Source organism: Chlamydomonas reinhardtii, chromosome 12 (genome assembly GCF_000002595.2).
Source record: "Chlamydomonas reinhardtii strain CC-503 cw92 mt+ chromosome 12, whole genome shotgun sequence".
Classification (NCBI taxonomy): Eukaryota; Viridiplantae; Chlorophyta; class Chlorophyceae; order Chlamydomonadales; family Chlamydomonadaceae; genus Chlamydomonas; species Chlamydomonas reinhardtii.
The window spans coordinates 2057897-2077121 of record NC_057015.1 but is presented as its reverse complement, the minus strand read 5'-3'; the positions used below and the strand labels follow the sequence as shown (position 1 = coordinate 2077121).

Sequence of the window (19225 nt, the reverse complement as noted above, 5' to 3'; positions counted from 1 at the left end):
GGGCCACTCCTGAGCAGAATTCAATCGTCGGTCCATTCCCAAGTCCATTCCATTCGGTTTTGCACAGGGTCTTTGGTACCCCTGATTTAGTCGAGCTCAGAGTATCTTCTTTTGTAGCCTCTATTCATCATATACCAATAGCAGTCGAGCGAAAAGCAGTCGCACGATATAGGCCCTTGTGCTGGCAGAACCAGCCTATTGCTACGTATATTTCCCCCAGCCTGGTACTGCAGCGCTGGGGGATAGCTGATTCAGCGGCGTTCGGCGCTCCGATGGCCCGGGTCAGCCCACTTTCTATAGCCTGCAAGCCCAGCCTGGCGTCCCCTGACTGCTAGTTTAACCGTGGCCGGGAGCCGCGAGTGGGGGCCTATGAACGGGACCAGCTCGGGCGGCCAAGAGTTGGCAGTCTTGGACACAGTCACAATCCCAGTATGGATTTACAGGTATCCTCAGCACATGGCATGTTGAAGCAAATGCGGCACTGGCTTGCAAAAGGGAAGGCCTGGCGCTCACGCACCGATCGAACGCCCTTTTTTCCGCAGTTGTCTCAGCCAGCGGCTGGTATGGGCCAATAGGGCCGCTTTGCGATACTTCAACAAGTAAGGACGGGCATGCAAGGGCCATGGCCGCTCCAGCGGTTCGCGAGGCAGTCGCTGATGGTGTTGTTTCGTCCCCAACTTCAGGACGCTGGACGGATTCACGTCTTACAAATTCGGACGGCTTTCACCAGAAGAGCTATCCAGCTTCAACGTGCTCAATACGCTGCTGCGGGATGAAGTGGAGGTCAGTGTTGCGCGAGAGCGGCCTCGCTATATTGCTTATGAATTGCGAGTTTAGGCCTGGCCGGGAGCCGATGTCACGACGACAGATGCACTTTTGGCTCGGGTTGCGCCCGCGTGCGCGTAGTCAGCAGTTTCGATAAGAGGACTGGCTGGGAGTCACTCGTACCTATCTGGAGGGGGGCGTCCGAGTGGGAGAATGGGCCAAGTATTATAGAGGTGGGGCGTCAATATTGACTAGGGTAGGACAGGCGAGTCTCCCTGTTTCACCGCACGGCCTCCCCGGCCAGCAAGGAGTCCGCTGCGAGCCTTGCGCAGCGTTAACGGGCGCCATTTGCGTGGCTGCGCATGCCGCAAACGTTCATTACGCTTGCTTGGCGCAGAATGGAGGCCTGGACCAGGTCATCTCTGGGTTTGGGCACTCGGTGCTGCCTGGCGTCATCCCGTGAGTGCGCGGGGACTTCGACGCATGCGGCATGGTCTATGGCTTGGCTAGCGTGCCCTTGCGTGCCTACGGGAACGTGACTTCCACCTCCTTTGTTCCTTACTTGTTACACAGGCATGACGACTTGTGCAGCAGCGAGTTCCTGTACAAGGTGAGTAGGGGCTGACTGGTCTTCCGCACTGCCCACGTGTTCGACTGGTTAGGCGTGCATGCGCTAACGTTCGTGTCTTCGGCCTGGTCGTTTTCTTGCAGCAAATCTACTTGACGCAGCCGGTGTCGGGCTGCATGCGGGCGACGCAAGTCCAGCTGATCAGCGGGCCAAACATGAGCCTTCCCACGGTCAACACAGCGATTGTGAAGGTAAGCTCGGCCGCACGGAAGAGGATCCATACACCAGCCGATTATGAATGGCCCGCAACTGACAATGCGATCCAACCACCACCTGCAGACCGTGCGGAGAGAGCAGCGGGGGCGGCAGTCATCGGCGGATGGGCGCATGGTGAACGGCACGAAAGGTACGTGCTGGCAGCTTCCCATGGCTGTCGTTGTTGCTTGGTGGGAAGCCAGGTTCAGGCTTTTAAGGGGTCGGTGCAGGCACGTGTCTATTTTGTGGTTGTTGATGGGTTGTGGGTGGTTGCGTGGCTTCCTGCCCGCAGTGACGTCCACGGTGTCCAGCCTCATCGAGATGTGCGACCGCATCCTCAAGGGGCAGGAGGTGGACCTCAACAGCGTGGAGGCGGTGCAGCAGGCCGTGCTGCGCGGGGACATCATCACGCAGGTAGGCGCGCACTTAGCAGGAGAGGTGGCGGCAGGCGCAGCGGCGCTCGCTCGCAGAGGGAGGCGCCCGCGGCAGCCGCAGCGCCAGCAGCTCAGGGGCTGTGGATGACAGCAGCAGCAAGGCCGCAGCGTTGGCGGGCGTGGGGCGGCAGCTGCAGCTCAAGGGTGGCGGGTCGGCTTGGGCAGGAGCAGGAGAAGTGTGGCCAGAAGGGCTGGAAGGTACCCTGAGGTTCGCAGCGGCTTGGGACTCGTATTTGGTCAGAGCGTCCAGCCACGATTCCAGGCCATGTACCTGTTATGTGGCAGCTACTTTTGCGGCCTGACGGTTCGCCGGGCCGCCAGTTCACGCATGAACACACAGCTTTTAACCTTCCTGGCTTTCGCCTCGCGCGCCGCAGCCCACGCGCATCGAGGAGGAGCTGGTGTCTAAGGAGGAGCTGGACCAGGACGTGGGCCTCAACCTGCTGCAGCTGCTGGGGGGGAAGAAGCTGGGGGAGCGCTTCGCGCCGGCGCCAGAGAGCTACGACGGCGAGGTGAGGTGTAGGCAGGCGGGGGAAGCAGGCGGGGGTGTGGGCCTGGGATGAGGGAGGCGGCTGGGGGCCTGGGAGCGCAAGGGCGGCAGCCTTTGGGGCTGGGGGGCTGGTGGCTGCGGGAGAGAATGATGGATGGGCGGAGGGTGCGGCAGTCAAACAACAGCAACACTCAGCGGGGCGTCCTGGAGCGGGCTGTACGTGGTGGGACAGGGAAAGAAGGCAGGAAACGTGGCGGGGCAGAGTTTAGGTGCCAAGATTGCGGAGGCCTGAGTGATGGCGCCTTCGTATGGGGCGTGGCGCGTGGCAACGCGGTGCAGCACATTGCTTGTATCTCCAGCACCGCTCAACTGGCTCCTGCATTCAGCACTAGCACCAGCACCAGCGCTTGGGCAAGGACCACTAGCACCTCATACAAACAGCAAACACCGCGCACCGCAGGTGATAACGAACCCCATGCAGAGCGGCTCGCGCGTGCCGGGGACCGGCGGCCCCACCGCCGGGGGCGCCACCGGCGCGCCCGGAGGGCCGGGGCCGGCGCCGGCGGCGCCCAAGGAGGAGGCGGAGCCGACCGGTGATGAGGAGAAGGACGTGGTGGCTGCGAGCCTGGTGCCGGCCATGGAGGCGGTGTTGAACACGGTGGATGAGTGGCGCTTCAACGCCTTCAAGCTGGCGGAGGTGACGCAGGGCCACCCGCTGTCGGCGCTGGGCTTCTGGCTGATGAAGCGGTACGACCTGATCGGCACCTTCCAGCTGGACGCCACCAAGCTGGCGCGGTTCCTTCGGAAGATTGAGGACGGCTACCCGGACAACCCGTGAGTAGGGGGCGGAAGGGAGGGAGGAGGGCGGAGAGGGCAGGGGAGGGGAGGGGAAGGTGGAGGAGATGGAGGGCGCTCCGGTATGGCGCGGCATTCGCGGGGTAGGACCTGCGTGATTATGCTGCAATGTGCACGCACGGTTGCCCGCTGCGCCCTCCGCCTGAACGCCTCCCGCCCCGCTCGCGCCCTGTGGCGCCCACATCCACAGGTATCACAACAAGACGCACGCGGCGGACGTGCTGCAGGGCATGCACTGCCTGCTCACGCGCGGCGGGCTGCACAAGCGGCTGGGTGAGGACGTGGCCATATTCGCGTCCTACCTCGCCGCCATTACCCACGACTACGAGCACAAGGGCCTCAACAACGACTTCCTGGTGCGCGTCGGCGACGAGCTGGCGTTCACCTACAATGACATCTCGCCAATGGAGAACCACCACATCGCGGCGGCGTTCAAGCTGATGCGGCAGAAGGACTACAACTTCATAAAGAAGATCCCGCGCGAGAAGTGGGTGCGGCTGCGGCGGCTGCTGATCGACATGGTGCTGGCGACGGACATGAAGCAGCACTTCAACATCCTGTCCAAGTTCCAGTCCAAGCTGCAGGTAAAGCTGCGCTCCACCAACTTCGCCGCGCCCAACCTGTCGCACCTGGAGTCGCCCAGCAACGAGGACCCGCTGCCCATCAGCGACGACGACGCCGACAAGTCACTGGTGCTTCAGGTGCGTGTGCATGCGTGCGCCGGTGGCTTTGCGGGTTGCTGCGTGTATGGGTGTCGTGTGTAAAGGGAGGGGGGCGGGAGAAAGCGGCAGGGCGAGCACAGGGGCACAGTGGAACTGGACGTCGGATCACCCGGCTGACGAGATACCTGCTTCCTGGCCGCTTTTCACATGCCGCACTGCCGCACAGGTGGGGCTCAAGTGCGCGGATGTGGGGCACCTGGCCGCGCCGTGGGAGGTGCACCACCGCTGGGTGAGCGGTCTGGAGGAGGAGTTCTTCCGCCAGGGCGACAAGGAGAAGTCCATGCACATGATGGTGTCGCCGCTCATGGACCGATGCAAGGACGGCATCACCAAGTCGCAGGTGGGCGCGTGGGTGGAGTGGGGCCTCGGTCTGCCAGGGCTGAAAGGTGGCGCCATGGTCACGCACAAAGGGGTTGTGATGCGGGCGTGCCGCATTTTGAACTTGCCCGAACGAGTTTGGCGGGTCACAAGGCTCGCATAACATTGGGCAGCATTCTGAAGCACGGTTGGGGACTGAGGGCCATCGCTGTTGCACCAAGCTCCTGTCCGCTGTCTTACTCGAGATCCCGCACCGCCCGCACTATTGCGGTACATGTCGCACGCAGGTGGGCTTCTTCGACATCGTGGCGCTGCCGCTGTTCTACAGCTGGGCCTCGGTGTTCCACGAGGCGCTCCCGCTGGTGCGCGCCGTGGAGGACAACTGCAACCGCTGGCGGTCGCTGGAGATGGGCCGGCAAGCCGGCTCGAAGTGAGGGCGCCAGGATGCGGGCGGCCTGGACGGGGCTGGCAGAATGCGGCGGCATGCGGCGCGCCGGGGCAACGGCAGATGCAGGGCATTTGGCGCGCAGCGGCTGCAGCAGGGTCGGTGGGGTGACTAGGGCATGTGGGGGGAGGCTTCACAAGAGACGGGTGCTGGCTGGCTGCCAACACTGTGAGGACACTGTGCATAGTGGCTTTGCATGTACGCCTGCCCGGCGCTGAGGGCGCTGGATGGGCTGACCAGCGAGGCGCGCGGCGCACATGCATAGGAAGACCGACTGGCGCGAGGGCCGCGGCAGGAGCTGCGCATCGGAACAGCAAGGCAGCGCACACTGCCGCTGTGGATATGCGCCGGCAGCGGTGGCTTTAAGCGGTCGGCTAGCAAGCTGTCGCGCTCATGCCCTCAGCAGCTGCGGTTGCTGTCGCCACTGGTGCGATGCGCGTGTGGGGTTAGCACAGACCGACCTCGTGACGCCGCGACCATGCACGCGCATGCAGCTGGGCACAGCACACCGTGGGACTGCATCAGTGAAGCCGGTACCATGCCGCTTCGGCTTGGTCTGGACGGACGGCTTTCGTCGCTGGTTGCCAGGGGCGCGGATAGCGGCCGGCGGGCCGTGGAGCACTGTTGCGTGGCATGCAACTAGCATGGTGTCGCCCAAGGGTGCTCCGTCGGGCCGCAGCGCCGTCTCAGCGACGACCTGGTCCCAGGAAGCCACCCGTTGCACGGTGACTCTAGAGGACCTGCTTCTAGCGGACTCGGCGTGCAGACTGGGTCGTGTGCATGCGTGTAGTTATGTGTTGAGGGAAGCGTATGACTGAATGAGTGCGAGCGACGTGCAGGAAGGGTTGGGACAGGAAAATCTGCGGAGCTATTTTGTACCTACTGAAGTGACTTGCACAGCGCATGTGCAATGCCGCATTGACGCTACCTACCTATGCCGCCAACGTCGTGTGGGCCACAACAGTTTGGACTGCCGTCTGCGTGCTTCTACTTAGGACGTCTTAAGATTTAGCTGAATTGCGCTTTGCAAAGATGATCCATGGATTTGGACCGCACTCACGATTGCTAACTTTGTTTCTGACCTCGTGAGGGCGGTGCGTGCGTGTATGGGTTATGCCACAAAGCAAGGAGTACCGCGCCCTGCAACACATTGGGCTGTGAAGCCATGGCATTGCGGTGTGGAGTTGAAGAATTCTAATGTAATGGATGTGTCCAGGCTCCAGGCTCCCTTCTTCCGCACTAAGAGTGGTAACTCATCCTGCGCACCCAATATGTAGGCCGTGGCCTTGCTCCATCACAGTCCAACACCTCATGTGCTAGCAGCACCCTGGGCAGTCGACTGTCACCGACGGTTGACCGACCTGTAGAAACAGACAAAGCGCAGCCCCGACCTAGCCGCGCGGTGCTACATCCCTGCAACCAAGCCTCATGAGTCATGAGCACAGGTGTTATTACAACGTTATGGGCCGCCGCCGCCCCCGCGGCCGCTGTTCCTGGGCCGCTGCCGGCCCCGCGGCCGCTGTTCCTGGGCCGCTGCCGCCCCCGCGGCCGCTGTTCCTGGGCCGCCGCCGCCCCCGCGACGGCCGGCCCCACCGCACGCCGCGCATCCACAGGAGTATTTGTTGCGAGCGTGCGCGGCGGCGGTCATGCCCATCCCCTGCCCACCCCTGGAGATGATGACACCGGCGCTACCGGCTGATCTGGGGGTGTAGTTCATACGCATGTTGCACTTGCGCATGCATGCATGCCATTGCATCCCCACCCCGGCCGGCGCTGCTACCCTGTGCAGCCGCCGGTTTTGTTCGACGGGTGTGGGGAACCGCAATGCGGTCCGCCCCGTCGGTTGTCTTGTTCTGTCCTGTTGGGGGGTTTGTTTTGGTGCCATGCTGCGTGTTGCCTGCATCCCAGCATCCTTCTTGCCCGCGTTGCTGTCCCCTGTCGCGGGGCCCCGCGTACCACACTGCATTCATGCCCACGTACCACACTGCATTCATGCCCACGGGGCCCATGCCGCATGCAGTACCGCCGGGATGAGCCGTGCAGCCATCGCGCTGTCATCACTATTCCGCGGCCCCCGGTTTCCAGGACCGTACTTGCATCGCCACACGCAGTTCATACTTGCCTTCCACTCCGCCTACACAGTTCCGTTGCAGCCCGCGCCAGCCCCAACCGCAGCGACAGCCGCCCGCCCAGCCCGCGGTTACTTGGGTGCTGTGCTGTTTCCTTGCTGTGTGGCGCTGTTGTTTCCAGGTTGGTTTCGGATGTCGCGCGCCCCGCAGCTCCGCTCCGCGCCAGCCCGCCAGCCGTCCGACAGCCTAGCCATCGCAACCTGGTTATATCAGTGATGGGTCAGCGGCGCTCCTCCATTGCCCTTGGCGTTTACCGTCTGGATGAGGTAACACGTCTGCTGTGACTGCGTCTTGCTAACCGGCCTTCTATGCGTCCTAGCGACTACAACGTCTCTTGGTGTCGCGCACATTCGCGTTCGCGTTCCGAAAGCACTTCGCTATAAGGTAGATAGGTGGCGTTGTCAACGTGCGCTCAGCTGTCCGTCGTCTACGGCCCACACACGACCGCCGCCTCCCGCCGCCACCCATGCAACAAGCAAAACGCTGCCGTTGCGCAGCGCTTTCCGCAATCATCCCGACACGACGGGTGTTTGATTGAGTATCACGAATCACTCGTAGCACTACGGTGCCGTATTATGATGCCCCTATTCCGTCCGCGCGGGTGGGTATCTATCCACCCGGGCAATGGCGCCCATGCAACGGCGCAGCAGACGGCCGCTCCAGCAGTAAGCGGCAACCAAATGGAAGGATCATGACCATCCACGGCAGCAGCCCGGCGCGCCTCAGGGGTCCACTGCCCCGCTGCACGCCCCCAGGGCACGCGACTCAAGCCTCCTTGCGAACTGGGCGGTGTGGGCGCGGTGCTGAGGGGGAAGATGAAGATGCACCCAGGGGTAAACACAAAATAGCGTCTGGGATGCATCACATGGCTATCGCAGCGCGTGGCTCACACCACCACCAGCGCAGTGAGGAGAACCCAGGACTGCTACGGGCGCGTCCGTACCTGCTGGGTTGCCCGCTGCGTAAAACTCCCGCAGCAGCTCCACCGCCTCCTCGGGGAAGAGCCCGCCCTGCGCGGGGAAGCCACGGCCCACGTGCACTCCACGCGGCGGGCGCCTGTAATTCATAGGTGCGCAGCAAGTGTCACTTGCGCATCTGCTAGGGTACCAACACCAGTAACATCACGCGGGCAGTCATGGAAGCCAACACCAGGTGCACAAACCGGCTACGCTGTAGCAATCCCCACTCCATTCCGTAACTCACCCGCTACAGGCACCGCAGCCTTCCCCGTTAACGGGCAGGATGGAACCGCAGCCCCCGAAGCGGTCGTTGCCGCAGCCGTAGTAGACCTGCCTGAATCCGAGCAGTGACAGTGCCCCCGCACACATGATGCACGGCTCCACCGTCACATACAGCTCACACCTGCGGTGACCAGGCCGTGAAGCTTGCTCAGCGCTGGTGGTCGTTCTCAGGCGCGCTTGCGCGTGCGTTTACAATCGTGCAGCCGTCACAGGTTCAGGAGGGTCGCCTGCTGCAAGCGTTACACACCGCCCGTTCATTCGTCGAGTCTGAACCATACAGAAATCATTCACTCTTGCTGCGTCTAACATGGCAAACGATTGCCCCCAGTGTCCCGAATGGCAGAAACCTTGTGCTTGCCTGTCGAATCCAGCCCCCGTCGTGGATCCTCCACTTGCTTCCAGCATTTCGTCGATAGCAATCATCTCAGCATGACGGGTACCCTGCAGTAGCAAGCGAGAGCCCACACAATCTAAGCCCCACAACCTGAGCCCACACAACATGCCAACTTCAAACGATTGCTCAGCCTATCCCTGCGCATACCGCTTACTCACGTTTCGGCTCTTGTTGGTGAGGTTGTGACCTCTCCCAACAACGTGTCCATCACGCACTACCACGCATCTGCGGATGGGGTGAGGGGGCCGTGGAGGAAGGGAACTCGTTGAGACAAGCACGGATAGAGAGGGTCAGCAGGGTCACACACAGGCAGTTTTGATGCCGGTGCCCGCGTGCGCTGCTGATAGCTTGAGATGTCGAGCCTTACCCGACGGGAACCTCGCGACATGCCCAAGCTTTATGGGCCTGCAGGCATGGGAGCTTGCGTGTCAGGCACGAGGGGAGGGTGTAGCCGTCGCTGGGGCTGTCGACGGAGCCCAGGGCGCCGCCTGACAATCCCCCACGACCCACCCGCGTGAATTCGGCGCCTGCTGATACGAACATATATACGTGGCACACTTGCTCACCTGTGCCAAGGCCTGGCACATGAAATCAACTTCCACTTCGGACCATCCTGAAGCTTTTGCTTTCGCAACCGCGGCTGCGTCCGGGAGCGGTGGAGGGTCCATTTGTATAAGAAATCGCCAAGTATATGGATATGCATGCAGGTAACTGACAATTCAAGTGAGTGGCTGCATGAAGGCAACGTCGCTTCTGCAAGCACAATCGCGACCATAAGGTTGTTGAGTCCATGACCTGCGCTGCCGCAAATACACATACATTTAGAGGGTGGGTCATTTAGCACCTCTGATCTAGAGTAGTGCTATCTTTCAATCACTGCAGAATGCAGACCCAGGTCAAGCCCTCTAGCTCGCGCCAGGCTAACCTGGTGGCGAAGGGCGCGTCGTGCCCTCGCGTAGCCGTCCGTCGCGTTGCTGGCCGTCGCGCTCTGGAGGTTGTTGCACGGGACTACCCGAGGCCTGCCTTTGAGACTGCGGAGACATTCCAGGAGGCGAAGGCGCTGTCCAGCAAGCTTAAGGATGCTCCCCGCCCGGCGAAGCCCCTTAAGGTTGTAATTGCCGGCGCTGGCCTGGCTGGTTTGTCTGCGGCGAAGTACCTTTCGGACGCTGGACACCACCCAATCGTTCTGGAGGGCCGCGACGTGCTCGGTGGCAAGGTGAGTGTGCACCCGGCGAGCGCCAATTCGTGCATCGTAGCATAAATGGACAATTGGGCTAACCGTGCCAACCTTTTGCTGGTAGGTCGCTGCATGGAAGGATGAGGATGGCGACTGGTACGAGACTGGCTTGCACATCTTCTTCGGCGCGTACCCCAACATGATGAATGTCTTCAAGGAGCTAAACATCGAGGAGCGCCTGCAGTGGAAGGAGCACTCCATGATCTTTGCTATGCCCGACTCCCCCGGCGAGTTCTCCCGCTTCGATTTCCCCGACATCCCCGCCCCCTTCAACGGCGTCTTCGCCATTCTGCGCAACAACCAGATGCTCACTTGGCCGGAGAAGATTCAGTTCGCTATCGGCCTGCTGCCGGCCATCATCTTCGGCCAGAAGTACGTGGAGGAGCAGGACCACCTGAGCGTCACACAGTGGATGCGCCAGCAGGGCGTGCCCGACCGCGTGAACGAGGAGGTCTTCATTGCCATGGCCAAGGCCCTGGCCTTCATCGACCCCGACCGCCTGTCCATGACCGTGGTCCTGACCGCGCTCAACCGCTTCCTGCAGGTCAGTAAGGGCGGCTGTAGCAGCACGGGAGGGCTGTGGCGGCACGGCCTAGGGTGGGGTCGGATGCGGGCTGGCAGTGCTGTGGGGCGGGTGGGCCCGTATGTCAAGGACAAGGCTAGGGGCGGATTGTACCAGGAGATGGCGTGCGGCACAACATTAGGTATCCTGCAAGGTACTGACGGGGCTTTGGGCAGGGATGACCCAGAGTTATCACCAGTGGTCAAACAGAAAGCCGGGCACAGTGGCGTGCGTACGTGTGCGTGCTTCTGGGCGCATTCAAGTTTTAGAGCCGCGACATGGCAGAGGCCCCTCCACAAGTTACATGACGCGTCGTGCCACTGCGCAAACGGCGCCCCAACCTCGCATAACCGCCCTTCCCTCGCGTGCACGCTACCACGCGCCATGGCCTCCCCCACCGCCAAATGCTGCGCCAAATGCTGCGCCTGTCCATACTCAAAGTCATGCCATGGAACTCCCATTCCAACCCACCTCGCCCCACCCGCCCTGACCCTACCCTCCTGCAGGAGCGCCACGGCTCCAAGATGGCCTTCCTGGATGGCGCGCCCCCGGAGCGCCTGTGCCAGCCCATGGTGGACCACTTCACGGCCCGCGGCGGCGAGCTGAAGATGAACGCGCGCGTGAAGGACATTGTGCTGAACGACGACGGCAGCGTCAAGCACTACAAGCTGACCACCGGGGAGGTGGTGGAGGGCGACCTGTACATGAGCGCCATGCCGGGTGGGTTGCACGGCGGCTGGGTGGCTGCGGGATTGGTGGATTGGGCTAGAGGGAGGAGGCACGGGCAGGGAGGAGGAGAGAGAGGGGAGCTGGCGAAGGAGGAGGGCAACTGGAGGACGGCGGGCGGGAGATGGACTCTGGATGGTGGTACGGGGTGGTTGGCCATGTTGAGACGCCGGTAGAGAGGAGGACGGGGGGGGGGTTGCAGAGGTACAGGAAAGACCGAACGGTTAGCAAGGGCGTGCAGCAAGGGGTAGTGGTCGCAATATGCAGTTAGCGCCAGCCGCTGGTGTGCTGCAAGAGGCGCCTGAACAGCGCTTTAATGGCGCGGCCGGTTGGAAAAGCACCCGCAGTAGCCGCTGTGCAGGTCGGGCCGCGGCCACGTCAAACGGCAGGGATCACAGGCCGACTGCCGCTGTGTCAAGGCTGGCGGGCAGCGACTGGCTGTACAGCGCTGCCCTTGCCACTGCTCCATTTTTGAATTGGTGCCAAGGGGTCACACAACAAACACCGCATCCGGCACGCCCAACAGTCCGACATCCCTCCCTAACTCCCGCTCTTCCCTCCTCTCCCCCTCTCCCTCCCGCTCCCCGCCGACCTCTCTTCACGCAGTGGACATCCTGAAGCTGCTGGTGCCGGACCAGTGGAAGCCCAACCCCTACTTCTCCCAGCTGAAGGAGCTGGAGGGCGTGCCCGTCATCAACATCCACATCTGGTTTGACCGCAAGCTGACCACCGTGGACCACCTGCTGTTCAGCCGCTCGCCGCTGCTGTCGGTGTACGCGGACATGAGCACCACCTGCAAGGAGTACTACGACACGGAGAAGTCCATGCTGGAGCTCGTGTTCGCGCCCGCCAAGGACTGGATCGGCCGGTGGGTGGTGTGCGGGTTCGGGTGGGGGTGGGGGTGGGGGTGGGCGCGGGAATGGCGGTGGCTGTGGTGGGAGGGGCTGGCCCGCACGGCGCACGGACGTAGGCTTGGCGGTGTCAGGTAGTACACGCGAGCCCGTAGGCCAGGCAGAGGGGACGCAGGCAAGGCATTGGCGCGCTGTTCCCCCAGAAAGCTTCTCAAAGCTCCCCTTACCCCTGCATGTTAGCCTACATCTCCGTTCTGCTGTGCCCGCCTCCCTCCCGCCTCGCAGCTCGGATGAGGACATCATCGCCGCCACCATGACTGAGCTGGAGCGCCTGTTTCCCACCGAGATCAAGGCCGACCAGTCGCTGGCCAAGATCCGCAAGTACAAGGTCATCAAGACGCCGCTGTCCGTGTACGAGAGCCGCGCCGGCCGCGAGGCCTTCCGGTGAGTAGGAAGGCGCGGTATCACTCAACACGCATAGTTTCAGCAGGGCGCCGGGTCTCAACTGTTGGTTGGACCAGCTACAGTCATACGGTATGTAGACTGAACACCAGCTTACTCCTCCTGCTCACGCTGTCGACCCGCTGTTGCCCCCGCAGCCCCAGCCAGCGCACGCCCATCAAGAACTTCTTCCTGGCGGGCGACTTCACCAAGCAGAAGTACCTGGCTTCCATGGAGGGCGCCATCTTTTCCGGCAAGCTGGCCGCCGAGCAGATCGTCAACGACTACAACTACAAGGGCGTGGCACCGCCCGCGCGCTCGTCCAGCTCGCCCGAGCTGGTGGCGGCCTCTGCGCTGCTGGCGGTGGCGGCCGTGGGCGCCGGCCTGGTCGGCTTTGGCCGGTAAACGTGTAGAGGCATTTGGGGATGCGGCTCGGATGGCGGTGTGGATGGGCTACATCCGGAGGATTCAGGAGACTTGATGACGCTCGTGACTGTTGTCTTTAGGACTGACTGAACAGGTTGTGCGTGACGTCGTGAGCGTATGTGTGATTGCGCGGTGCAAATGGTGGCGACAAATGTTTTGAGTGTGCGGACTTCTGGAGTGAGCGTGATGCGTGGAGTGCCTGTGTGAGCATACGAGTGCTAAACGTGTTTGGTAATATCCAACGCAGCTGTAGGGCGCATGTGAGACGATCAAGGATGCAAGCACGGACCTGGTATTGGGTGGAGCAGGCGTCACGACCTGGTGTTAGGGCGGGCGTGCCTGCCCGATTTTGCACCTACACTGGTTTGGCACTCGTAGAACAGGGTCTAGAAGATAGATGGCGTGCCTGGCACACATGCCATAGCGCACATGCCATAGTTGATCTTAGGTCTGAGGGGTGAAGCGGGTAGGCAGGCAGGAGACAGGCCGCCGGAAGTGGCGCAGGCGCGTCAGGGAACGCTTGAAGCGTAGGCCTTGTTATTTGGGCAGTCGAGGATTTGGTTGCCCTCGTACAGACCGTGGGCGAAGTAGCCATGCTGTGCATGGTTTGTGTAACAGAAAGGTGACCAATCACGCGCTCCATGCCGGTGATGCTCGCCAGGCTGGCCGTGTGGGCGGCTCGGCAGGGGTCGGGGAGCTCGAGAATTGGGTTCCCATTCGTCGTGCACATCGCATCGTGCAAGCTCATTAGGCAGTGAGGCAGCCAGATAGCAAATTTTAATGTCCTGTACGCGATAAAGCAGCAGTCTACCCGTGCACAGCCTTGGAGAGCAGGTCACCCCGGTCCCTGCTGTGCTAGTACTCTGCTTGCTAATTGAGGGTTTGGAGTTCTGTCAAATGTTGCGTAATTTTACTTGAACTAGCCTTGCGGAGGTCCAAACACACCTAGTTTCACTTGAGAAATGAGCAAACCTTTAAAGGCTAGCGCCCTGAGCGCCGAAGCAGCTGCAATGGAGGCAAGTCACTGGTCATGGGCTGCGATAAGCAAGACTGTCAGCTGTCGAAGTCCAAAGCGGCATGCCCACGGCAAGTTCGTTCCATGCGCAGGCGAAGCTGGCTGAGCTCAGGAAGGCCATGGAGAAGGAGCGAGCGAAGCGAGAAGCTCTCATGTAAGAACTGTTCAGAGCCTGCCTGGCACGAGCGGAGACCGCGCCATAAGTGCACGAGCACCTCCAGCCCCCCTTTGGTAGCCGCGGCAAGCGCAGGCCTTTCAGGGTGCTACCACCTCCGCACGAACACATTGCCTCTCAACTGATATCTTTACAGGGCGAACGCGGGAGCTGGTTCTATCTGGCGAAACGGTGCTGCTGCGGGCGGGTTACGGAACGCCGGCAAGGGCCCAGGAGCAGCAGCCACAGCTTGTGAGCCGTCATGCAGGGGGGGAACTGCCTAGTCGCTGTCAAGCTGCAAGCTGTCGCAACACACGTGCATGCGCCATATTGGCGATCCAGTTACATACCGTATGTCATGCGCTCACCGTCTTCCCCATCTACGGGATCCTTCCTGCCGCGTACCCTCGTCCATGCCCTAATCCAGACCCGCTGTCTTTCTGCCCAAACAATGCGCCCCGCATGTGCAGCCAGCAGTGGCGCCAGCACCAGCCGGCGGCCGGACAGCAGCGAGGCCTCAGGGCCGCCGTCTGGGTCCGCTTCCGCACGTGGTGGCAATGCGGCAGGCTCGGGCAGCGCCGCTGCCACGCCTGCAGAGATTCCCTCTGTCTCGGGCAGCCGTCTGACGGCGGCGCGCCCTGCTGCCGGACCATCTTCACGCACAACCAACATCCTTGACTTGCAGGTGTGTGCATGCCGGACGCACAATGCGCAGTAGCACACCTGTCAACCATAGCAGACCGTAATGCGGCAGAGCCTCTGGGTGAACGGACGCACGTCACACCTGGCGCACTTTCCACACACACCTTGGCAGCCAGCCGCTCCCACATCCCGACTCCACAGCCCACCGTTACGTTATCGTAATGCCCTCATCTCCTTGTCACGACAGAGCGGCACTGAGGTGGGCGGCATGAGCTGCGGCACGGAGGACGACCCCTCGCTGGGGGCGGGCGCCTTCAACGAGGCCGACAGCCACAAGTCCTTCCTGGAGGCGCTCAATGAGTGGCGGAGAGGCAACCGCGGTGACAACGAGCCACCAGCAACCACCTCGGCCACGTCCACGGCAGCAGCAGCAGGTGCGGCTGAACGGGTGCGGGTGTCGCTATGCGCGTGAGGCTGTATGGAGGGGCCGCTGCGGGGAGAGGGTTTGCATGCGAGCCGGCCCAGCGGCGTTACGAGGGGTTCCGAATGCCAGACGCCCGAGTCAACCAGCTACGCCCTGCGAACTGCACGCTGCCGCTTGAAGGAACGGGTGGTGGACGTGCCGTCCGTGCTTCAGCGGCGGTAGAGCACTCCACGCTGGAGGTGCAGACGGAGCAGCGGCCGCTGGCGGTGGCGGCTCGGCCCGGCTCGGCCGCAGCCAAGCCGCTGTCGTATTTCGACAAGCTTATAATCAACACCACCTCCCGGACAGCGGGCCAGCTTGCTGCCGGCGGTGAGTTTACGGCTTCTGGGTCAGGACTAAACGCTTTGCTTGGTCTTGCCTGCAGTCTCTGCACCTTTCATCGCGTGGCCACTCCTTGGATCATCCCCAACCTTGGACATTTTCCTCATTTGTCCCTTGTGACTCACGTGTGTTGCAGTGCCGCCTGAGGAGGTGGTGTCCAGCGTGTCCATCCCCCGACCGGCACCGCGCCCGACCTCAGCTTCCGCTCGCGGGGAGGGCGCTGAGACGGCCGCCGCCACCGGCACGCTTGCCTCCAGCAGCAGCGCAGGCGCCGCCGCCTCAGCAAATGCCAGCAAACCGGGGGCTCCGGCCGCTCCTGCCATTGTCATCCCGCCCGCGGACCCCAACAACCCGCTCAGCATTCTGGACCGCTTGGAGGCCCTGGAGCGGCAGCGGCAGGCGGCGCAAGCGGTGGGTGGTGGGAGCCGCGCACAGAACCCCTTGCTCTTGCAGCAGCGGCTCACTAATAGGAGGTGCTTTACCACGGCGACGAATGCAGACATGCCACACCCTTGCCCAATGGCGCGTGCACCATTCTCGCCCTACGGCCTCCGGGTGCGCTGCCGCCACCTTAAATCTATGACGTGTGCGTGCTGCTGCAGGACGACGATGATGACGTGTACGCGGGCGGCATCACCGTCACCACCGCCACGGGCGTGGTGCTGACCAAGAACATGCGCCTGCCGGACGAGGTGCTGCTGCCCGACAACAACAGGGAGTAGGAGCAGCGTGGCTGGTAGCGCGGCAGAGCATAGCAATGCCGTTGAGGAGCTAGTACAGGGGACGGGAGCGGCTGCAGGGAATGATAAGAGTGAGAGGAGAGACTTGTGGAAAGGCGTACTGTTTGTGGGCAGTGGCATTCTTTCGCTTTCGCAAGGGGCTTGGAGGTGCCACGAAGCCCCAGGGGCGACGCGAGTAATGCAGCACCGCAGGCAGGCAGGCAGAGTACGTAGCTGGCTGCATTGGCTGCATGGTCACACTTGGAAGTCCTGTAAGGTCTGCACGAGCGGCCACCACCTGATGACCTGGTCTGCAAGTAATAAACGAGGGGCATCTGCGTCGCTGCTTGGTAACCTTGGTTCCCAAGAATGTCCACCCATCCGCTAACTCGCCGTGCTGGCCGCTCGGGCTACTCCCGGGCTCCCAGCTGTCTGCCACTCTGCCCGCATATGCCAGCCTTTGCGTGCGTTGGTTGTCGTGAGATTGTGCTCTACCAGACCCTGCTGTTGCATAACCCGACCCCGCCATGACACATGAGAGATGCGTTAGTAACTTCAGTTAGCAACCCCTGCTGTGGCGATACCCACTGGATCGCCGCCTGATGGAACAAGTAAAGGCCTTTCCGGACAGCTACTCATACTAGGTGCCTACCTACGATGCCTCTCAATCTCATATCCGGACACGTTTAGGGGCCTTGGCCTATCTCTAACCCGTGCTGCTATGTTGTCAAGCTTGCGGCTACACCTGTTCCTCGGCACGCCAATGCCACTGCCGCACCCACACACGTCCTCCGTCCCACAGCCCGCTGCCAGTATCCTTTGGCACCTCAGGGCTCCGCGCCCCCACGCCACTCGGTACCCTAGCCCACATGGTCTCCGGGCACAACCCTGATACAGCTACCCCATGTGTCTCAAACCCCGCTCCCGCTCCGGTGTTTGCTCCATGGCAGCACCCTGCCCGTTGCCAGTGCTGCTAGGGTCCAGCAGCATCGCGTCCACGCCGCCTGGCAGATCCGCCACGATGGCTCCACATGCTCAGGAAGCTCACCACCGCTGCGCCGCCTGCGGCACATGCCGCGCCCCTCTCCCGCAGCCGCTGGCGCCCCTCCCACGGCTCCCTCCAACGCCTCAGCCAATCCCAAGGCCACCCCACACAGGCCGTTCCGCAATAGAACGCCATTGCCGCTGCTCTGGCTCGCGCGCCGCTGCAGTGTCCTAGCCCCAGCTCCGCACAAATTTACGCGAAGCGCTTGGCGATCGAGTCCACGCGCGGCAGGCTGGACAGGTTGCCGTACGTGACAAACGTGGGCGCCGTCTTAATCATGGCGTTCACGTAGCTGGTCACGTCCGCCGCCGTCAGGCCCGACAGCGCCGCCGCCACCTCGTTCGCGCTGAACTTGCCCGTCGCCAGCACGCTGGAGCCCACCGCCGCCGCCAGGCCGGGTGCGGTGGCCACGGAGGCGCGCAGCTCGCCCAGCGCCATGTTCTTGGCGGTGGCCAGCTGCACGTCCGTGACGCCCTTGGCCAGCGACTGCACCTTCGCGGTCAGCGCGTCCACCACCTTGCCCGCCTTGCCGGGCGCGCCCGACGCCACCACACCCACCAGGCCAGTGCCCTTGTACGCGAAGGCGAAGGGGTTCACGGAGGTGAACACCTCGTGCTCCTTGCGCTGGTAGGGCATGGTGGGGCGCGCCTCGTCCAGCAGCGCCTTCACCACCGAGGCCGCGGCGGACGACTTGATGTCGCCCGCGCCGCCCTTGGCCTCGAAGGCCAGGCCCACATACGTCAGAGACGAGGTGGGCGCGATGATGTTCATGGCGCCACCCACGTACCGGGACTGGGGAGCCGGGTGGGCGTTGCCGTGGAGGTTCAGCAGCGGCGTCGCCAGCGCCGTCAGCTCGGCGTGGTCCACGCCGGAGGCGGCCAGCACCACGCGCGAGGGCGCCATGATGCTGTGAACGTACTCCTTCAGCGTTTCGTTGGTGAAGCCGTCCACCACGGAGGGGTCCACCACCAGCGAGTGGCCCAGGCCGCCCTCGAAGGCCGTGCGGTGCAGCACCTCGTTCACGGCGGTCAGGGGGTTGCGCAGCTGCGCAGCCAGCTGCTCCTTCACGGCGTCCAGGCTGTCGCGCACCTCCCAGTACGTGTAGCGGGCGTTCACGACCGCGTCCGCCAGGATCTCCAGCGCCTCCAGCTGGTTCAGGCGGGTGGCGTCGACGCCGAAGGCGACATGGTCGCGACCGGCGCGCGCGAACGAGGTCGCGCCGATCTTCTCCAGCTCGCGCGTCAGACGGAAAGTAGAGCGGTTCGCCGTGGCCTTAAACGCGGCAACCTCCAGCACCTTGCTGGCTCCGGCAGTGGCAGGGGTCTCTGCAGCTGCACCACCCTCCACGAAAAGGACCAGGCTGGAAATCGGGCTGACTGTGTTAATGCTAGCCACCTTCACGCCAGATCTGAGGCTGGAAGTTTGCACAATTGGCTTAGTCGCGGGAGTAGAAGTCCGGGGCGGCTCCGTCACAGCGGGCAGCTTCTCGCTGAGAGGCACCTCCACACGGCCACCACCCATGCCGAACACCGAGGCGAGCAGGCCACCGCTCTTAGCAGCGAGCACCGGTGCAGCGGTACTCGCAGCAGCGCTGGAAGCAATAGAGCGCACCATAGCGGGCGCCAGCTGGCTGGTGCTGGAGCCCAGCATCTTCAATCAGCCCTGCGGGGGAGCGAGGTCGCATGCGTCAAGGACACGAGTTTTGATGGCGTGATTGGACCTCCTCTCGGAAACCTCCGCGGGTGCAGCAATACGCCAGGCCGCATGTGCTGTTGCTAAATACAGGACATGCAAGCTACCTAGGAATAGCTATCTCGGGTTGCGACTGAGCTAGAAATGACCCCGCTAAAGGCCTCACCTCGCTGAACGCCCCTGACAAGGGAAAGAACGTGATTACTATTGATACGGGCCGTGTGCCCCTAAATTACACTGACAGACCTGTTGGTGCGTGCAGACTGCTTGACGAAACCCAAGCGACACGATGGC

General features: G+C 62.6%; 5 protein-coding genes across 5 annotated transcripts; 3 read left to right on the top strand and 2 right to left on the bottom strand.

Annotated features, from left to right (window-relative positions):
* The first annotated feature begins 89 nt into the window (after positions 1-89).
* On the top strand, positions 90-6067 carry CHLRE_12g509550v5 (uncharacterized protein). Its single transcript, XM_043068220.1, has 13 exons — positions 90-443; positions 543-599; positions 684-783; positions 1163-1224; positions 1339-1375; positions 1477-1584; positions 1673-1739; positions 1881-2002; positions 2400-2534; positions 2973-3346; positions 3558-4068; positions 4256-4429; positions 4695-6067. Exons 1-13 carry the CDS (start codon positions 370-372, stop codon positions 4839-4841), a joined length of 1968 nt encoding a protein of 655 aa, XP_042918147.1. The 5' UTR covers positions 90-369; the 3' UTR covers positions 4842-6067.
* Positions 6068-6714: 647 nt separating this feature from the next.
* On the bottom strand, positions 6715-9304 carry CHLRE_12g509600v5 (uncharacterized protein). Its single transcript, XM_043068221.1, has 7 exons — positions 9183-9304; positions 8984-9021; positions 8775-8841; positions 8581-8663; positions 8185-8343; positions 7925-8037; positions 6715-7784 (listed from the first exon to the last, which is right to left on the bottom strand). Exons 4-7 carry the CDS (start codon positions 8625-8627, stop codon positions 7747-7749), a joined length of 357 nt encoding a protein of 118 aa, XP_042918146.1. The 5' UTR covers positions 8628-8663; positions 8775-8841; positions 8984-9021; positions 9183-9304; the 3' UTR covers positions 6715-7746.
* Positions 9305-9406: 102 nt separating this feature from the next.
* On the top strand, positions 9407-13486 carry CHLRE_12g509650v5 (uncharacterized protein). Its single transcript, XM_001690807.2, has 6 exons — positions 9407-9832; positions 9918-10397; positions 10922-11135; positions 11748-12009; positions 12278-12436; positions 12592-13486. The coding sequence occupies exons 1-6, from the start codon at positions 9500-9502 to the stop codon at positions 12836-12838; spliced, it is 1695 nt and encodes a 564-aa protein (XP_001690859.1). The 5' UTR covers positions 9407-9499; the 3' UTR covers positions 12839-13486.
* Positions 13487-13613: 127 nt separating this feature from the next.
* On the top strand, positions 13614-16482 carry CHLRE_12g509700v5 (uncharacterized protein). Its single transcript, XM_001690808.2, has 8 exons — positions 13614-13875; positions 13967-14028; positions 14186-14280; positions 14499-14713; positions 14918-15104; positions 15275-15463; positions 15612-15886; positions 16078-16482. The coding sequence occupies exons 1-8, from the start codon at positions 13822-13824 to the stop codon at positions 16195-16197; spliced, it is 1197 nt and encodes a 398-aa protein (XP_001690860.1). The 5' UTR covers positions 13614-13821; the 3' UTR covers positions 16198-16482.
* Positions 16483-16504: 22 nt separating this feature from the next.
* CHLRE_12g509750v5 (uncharacterized protein) lies at positions 16505-19166 on the bottom strand. Its single transcript, XM_001690991.2, has 2 exons — positions 19098-19166; positions 16505-18901 (listed from the first exon to the last, which is right to left on the bottom strand). The coding sequence occupies exon 2, from the start codon at positions 18887-18889 to the stop codon at positions 17432-17434; it is 1458 nt and encodes a 485-aa protein (XP_001691043.1). The 5' UTR covers positions 18890-18901; positions 19098-19166; the 3' UTR covers positions 16505-17431.
* Positions 19167-19225: the final 59 nt, after the last annotated feature.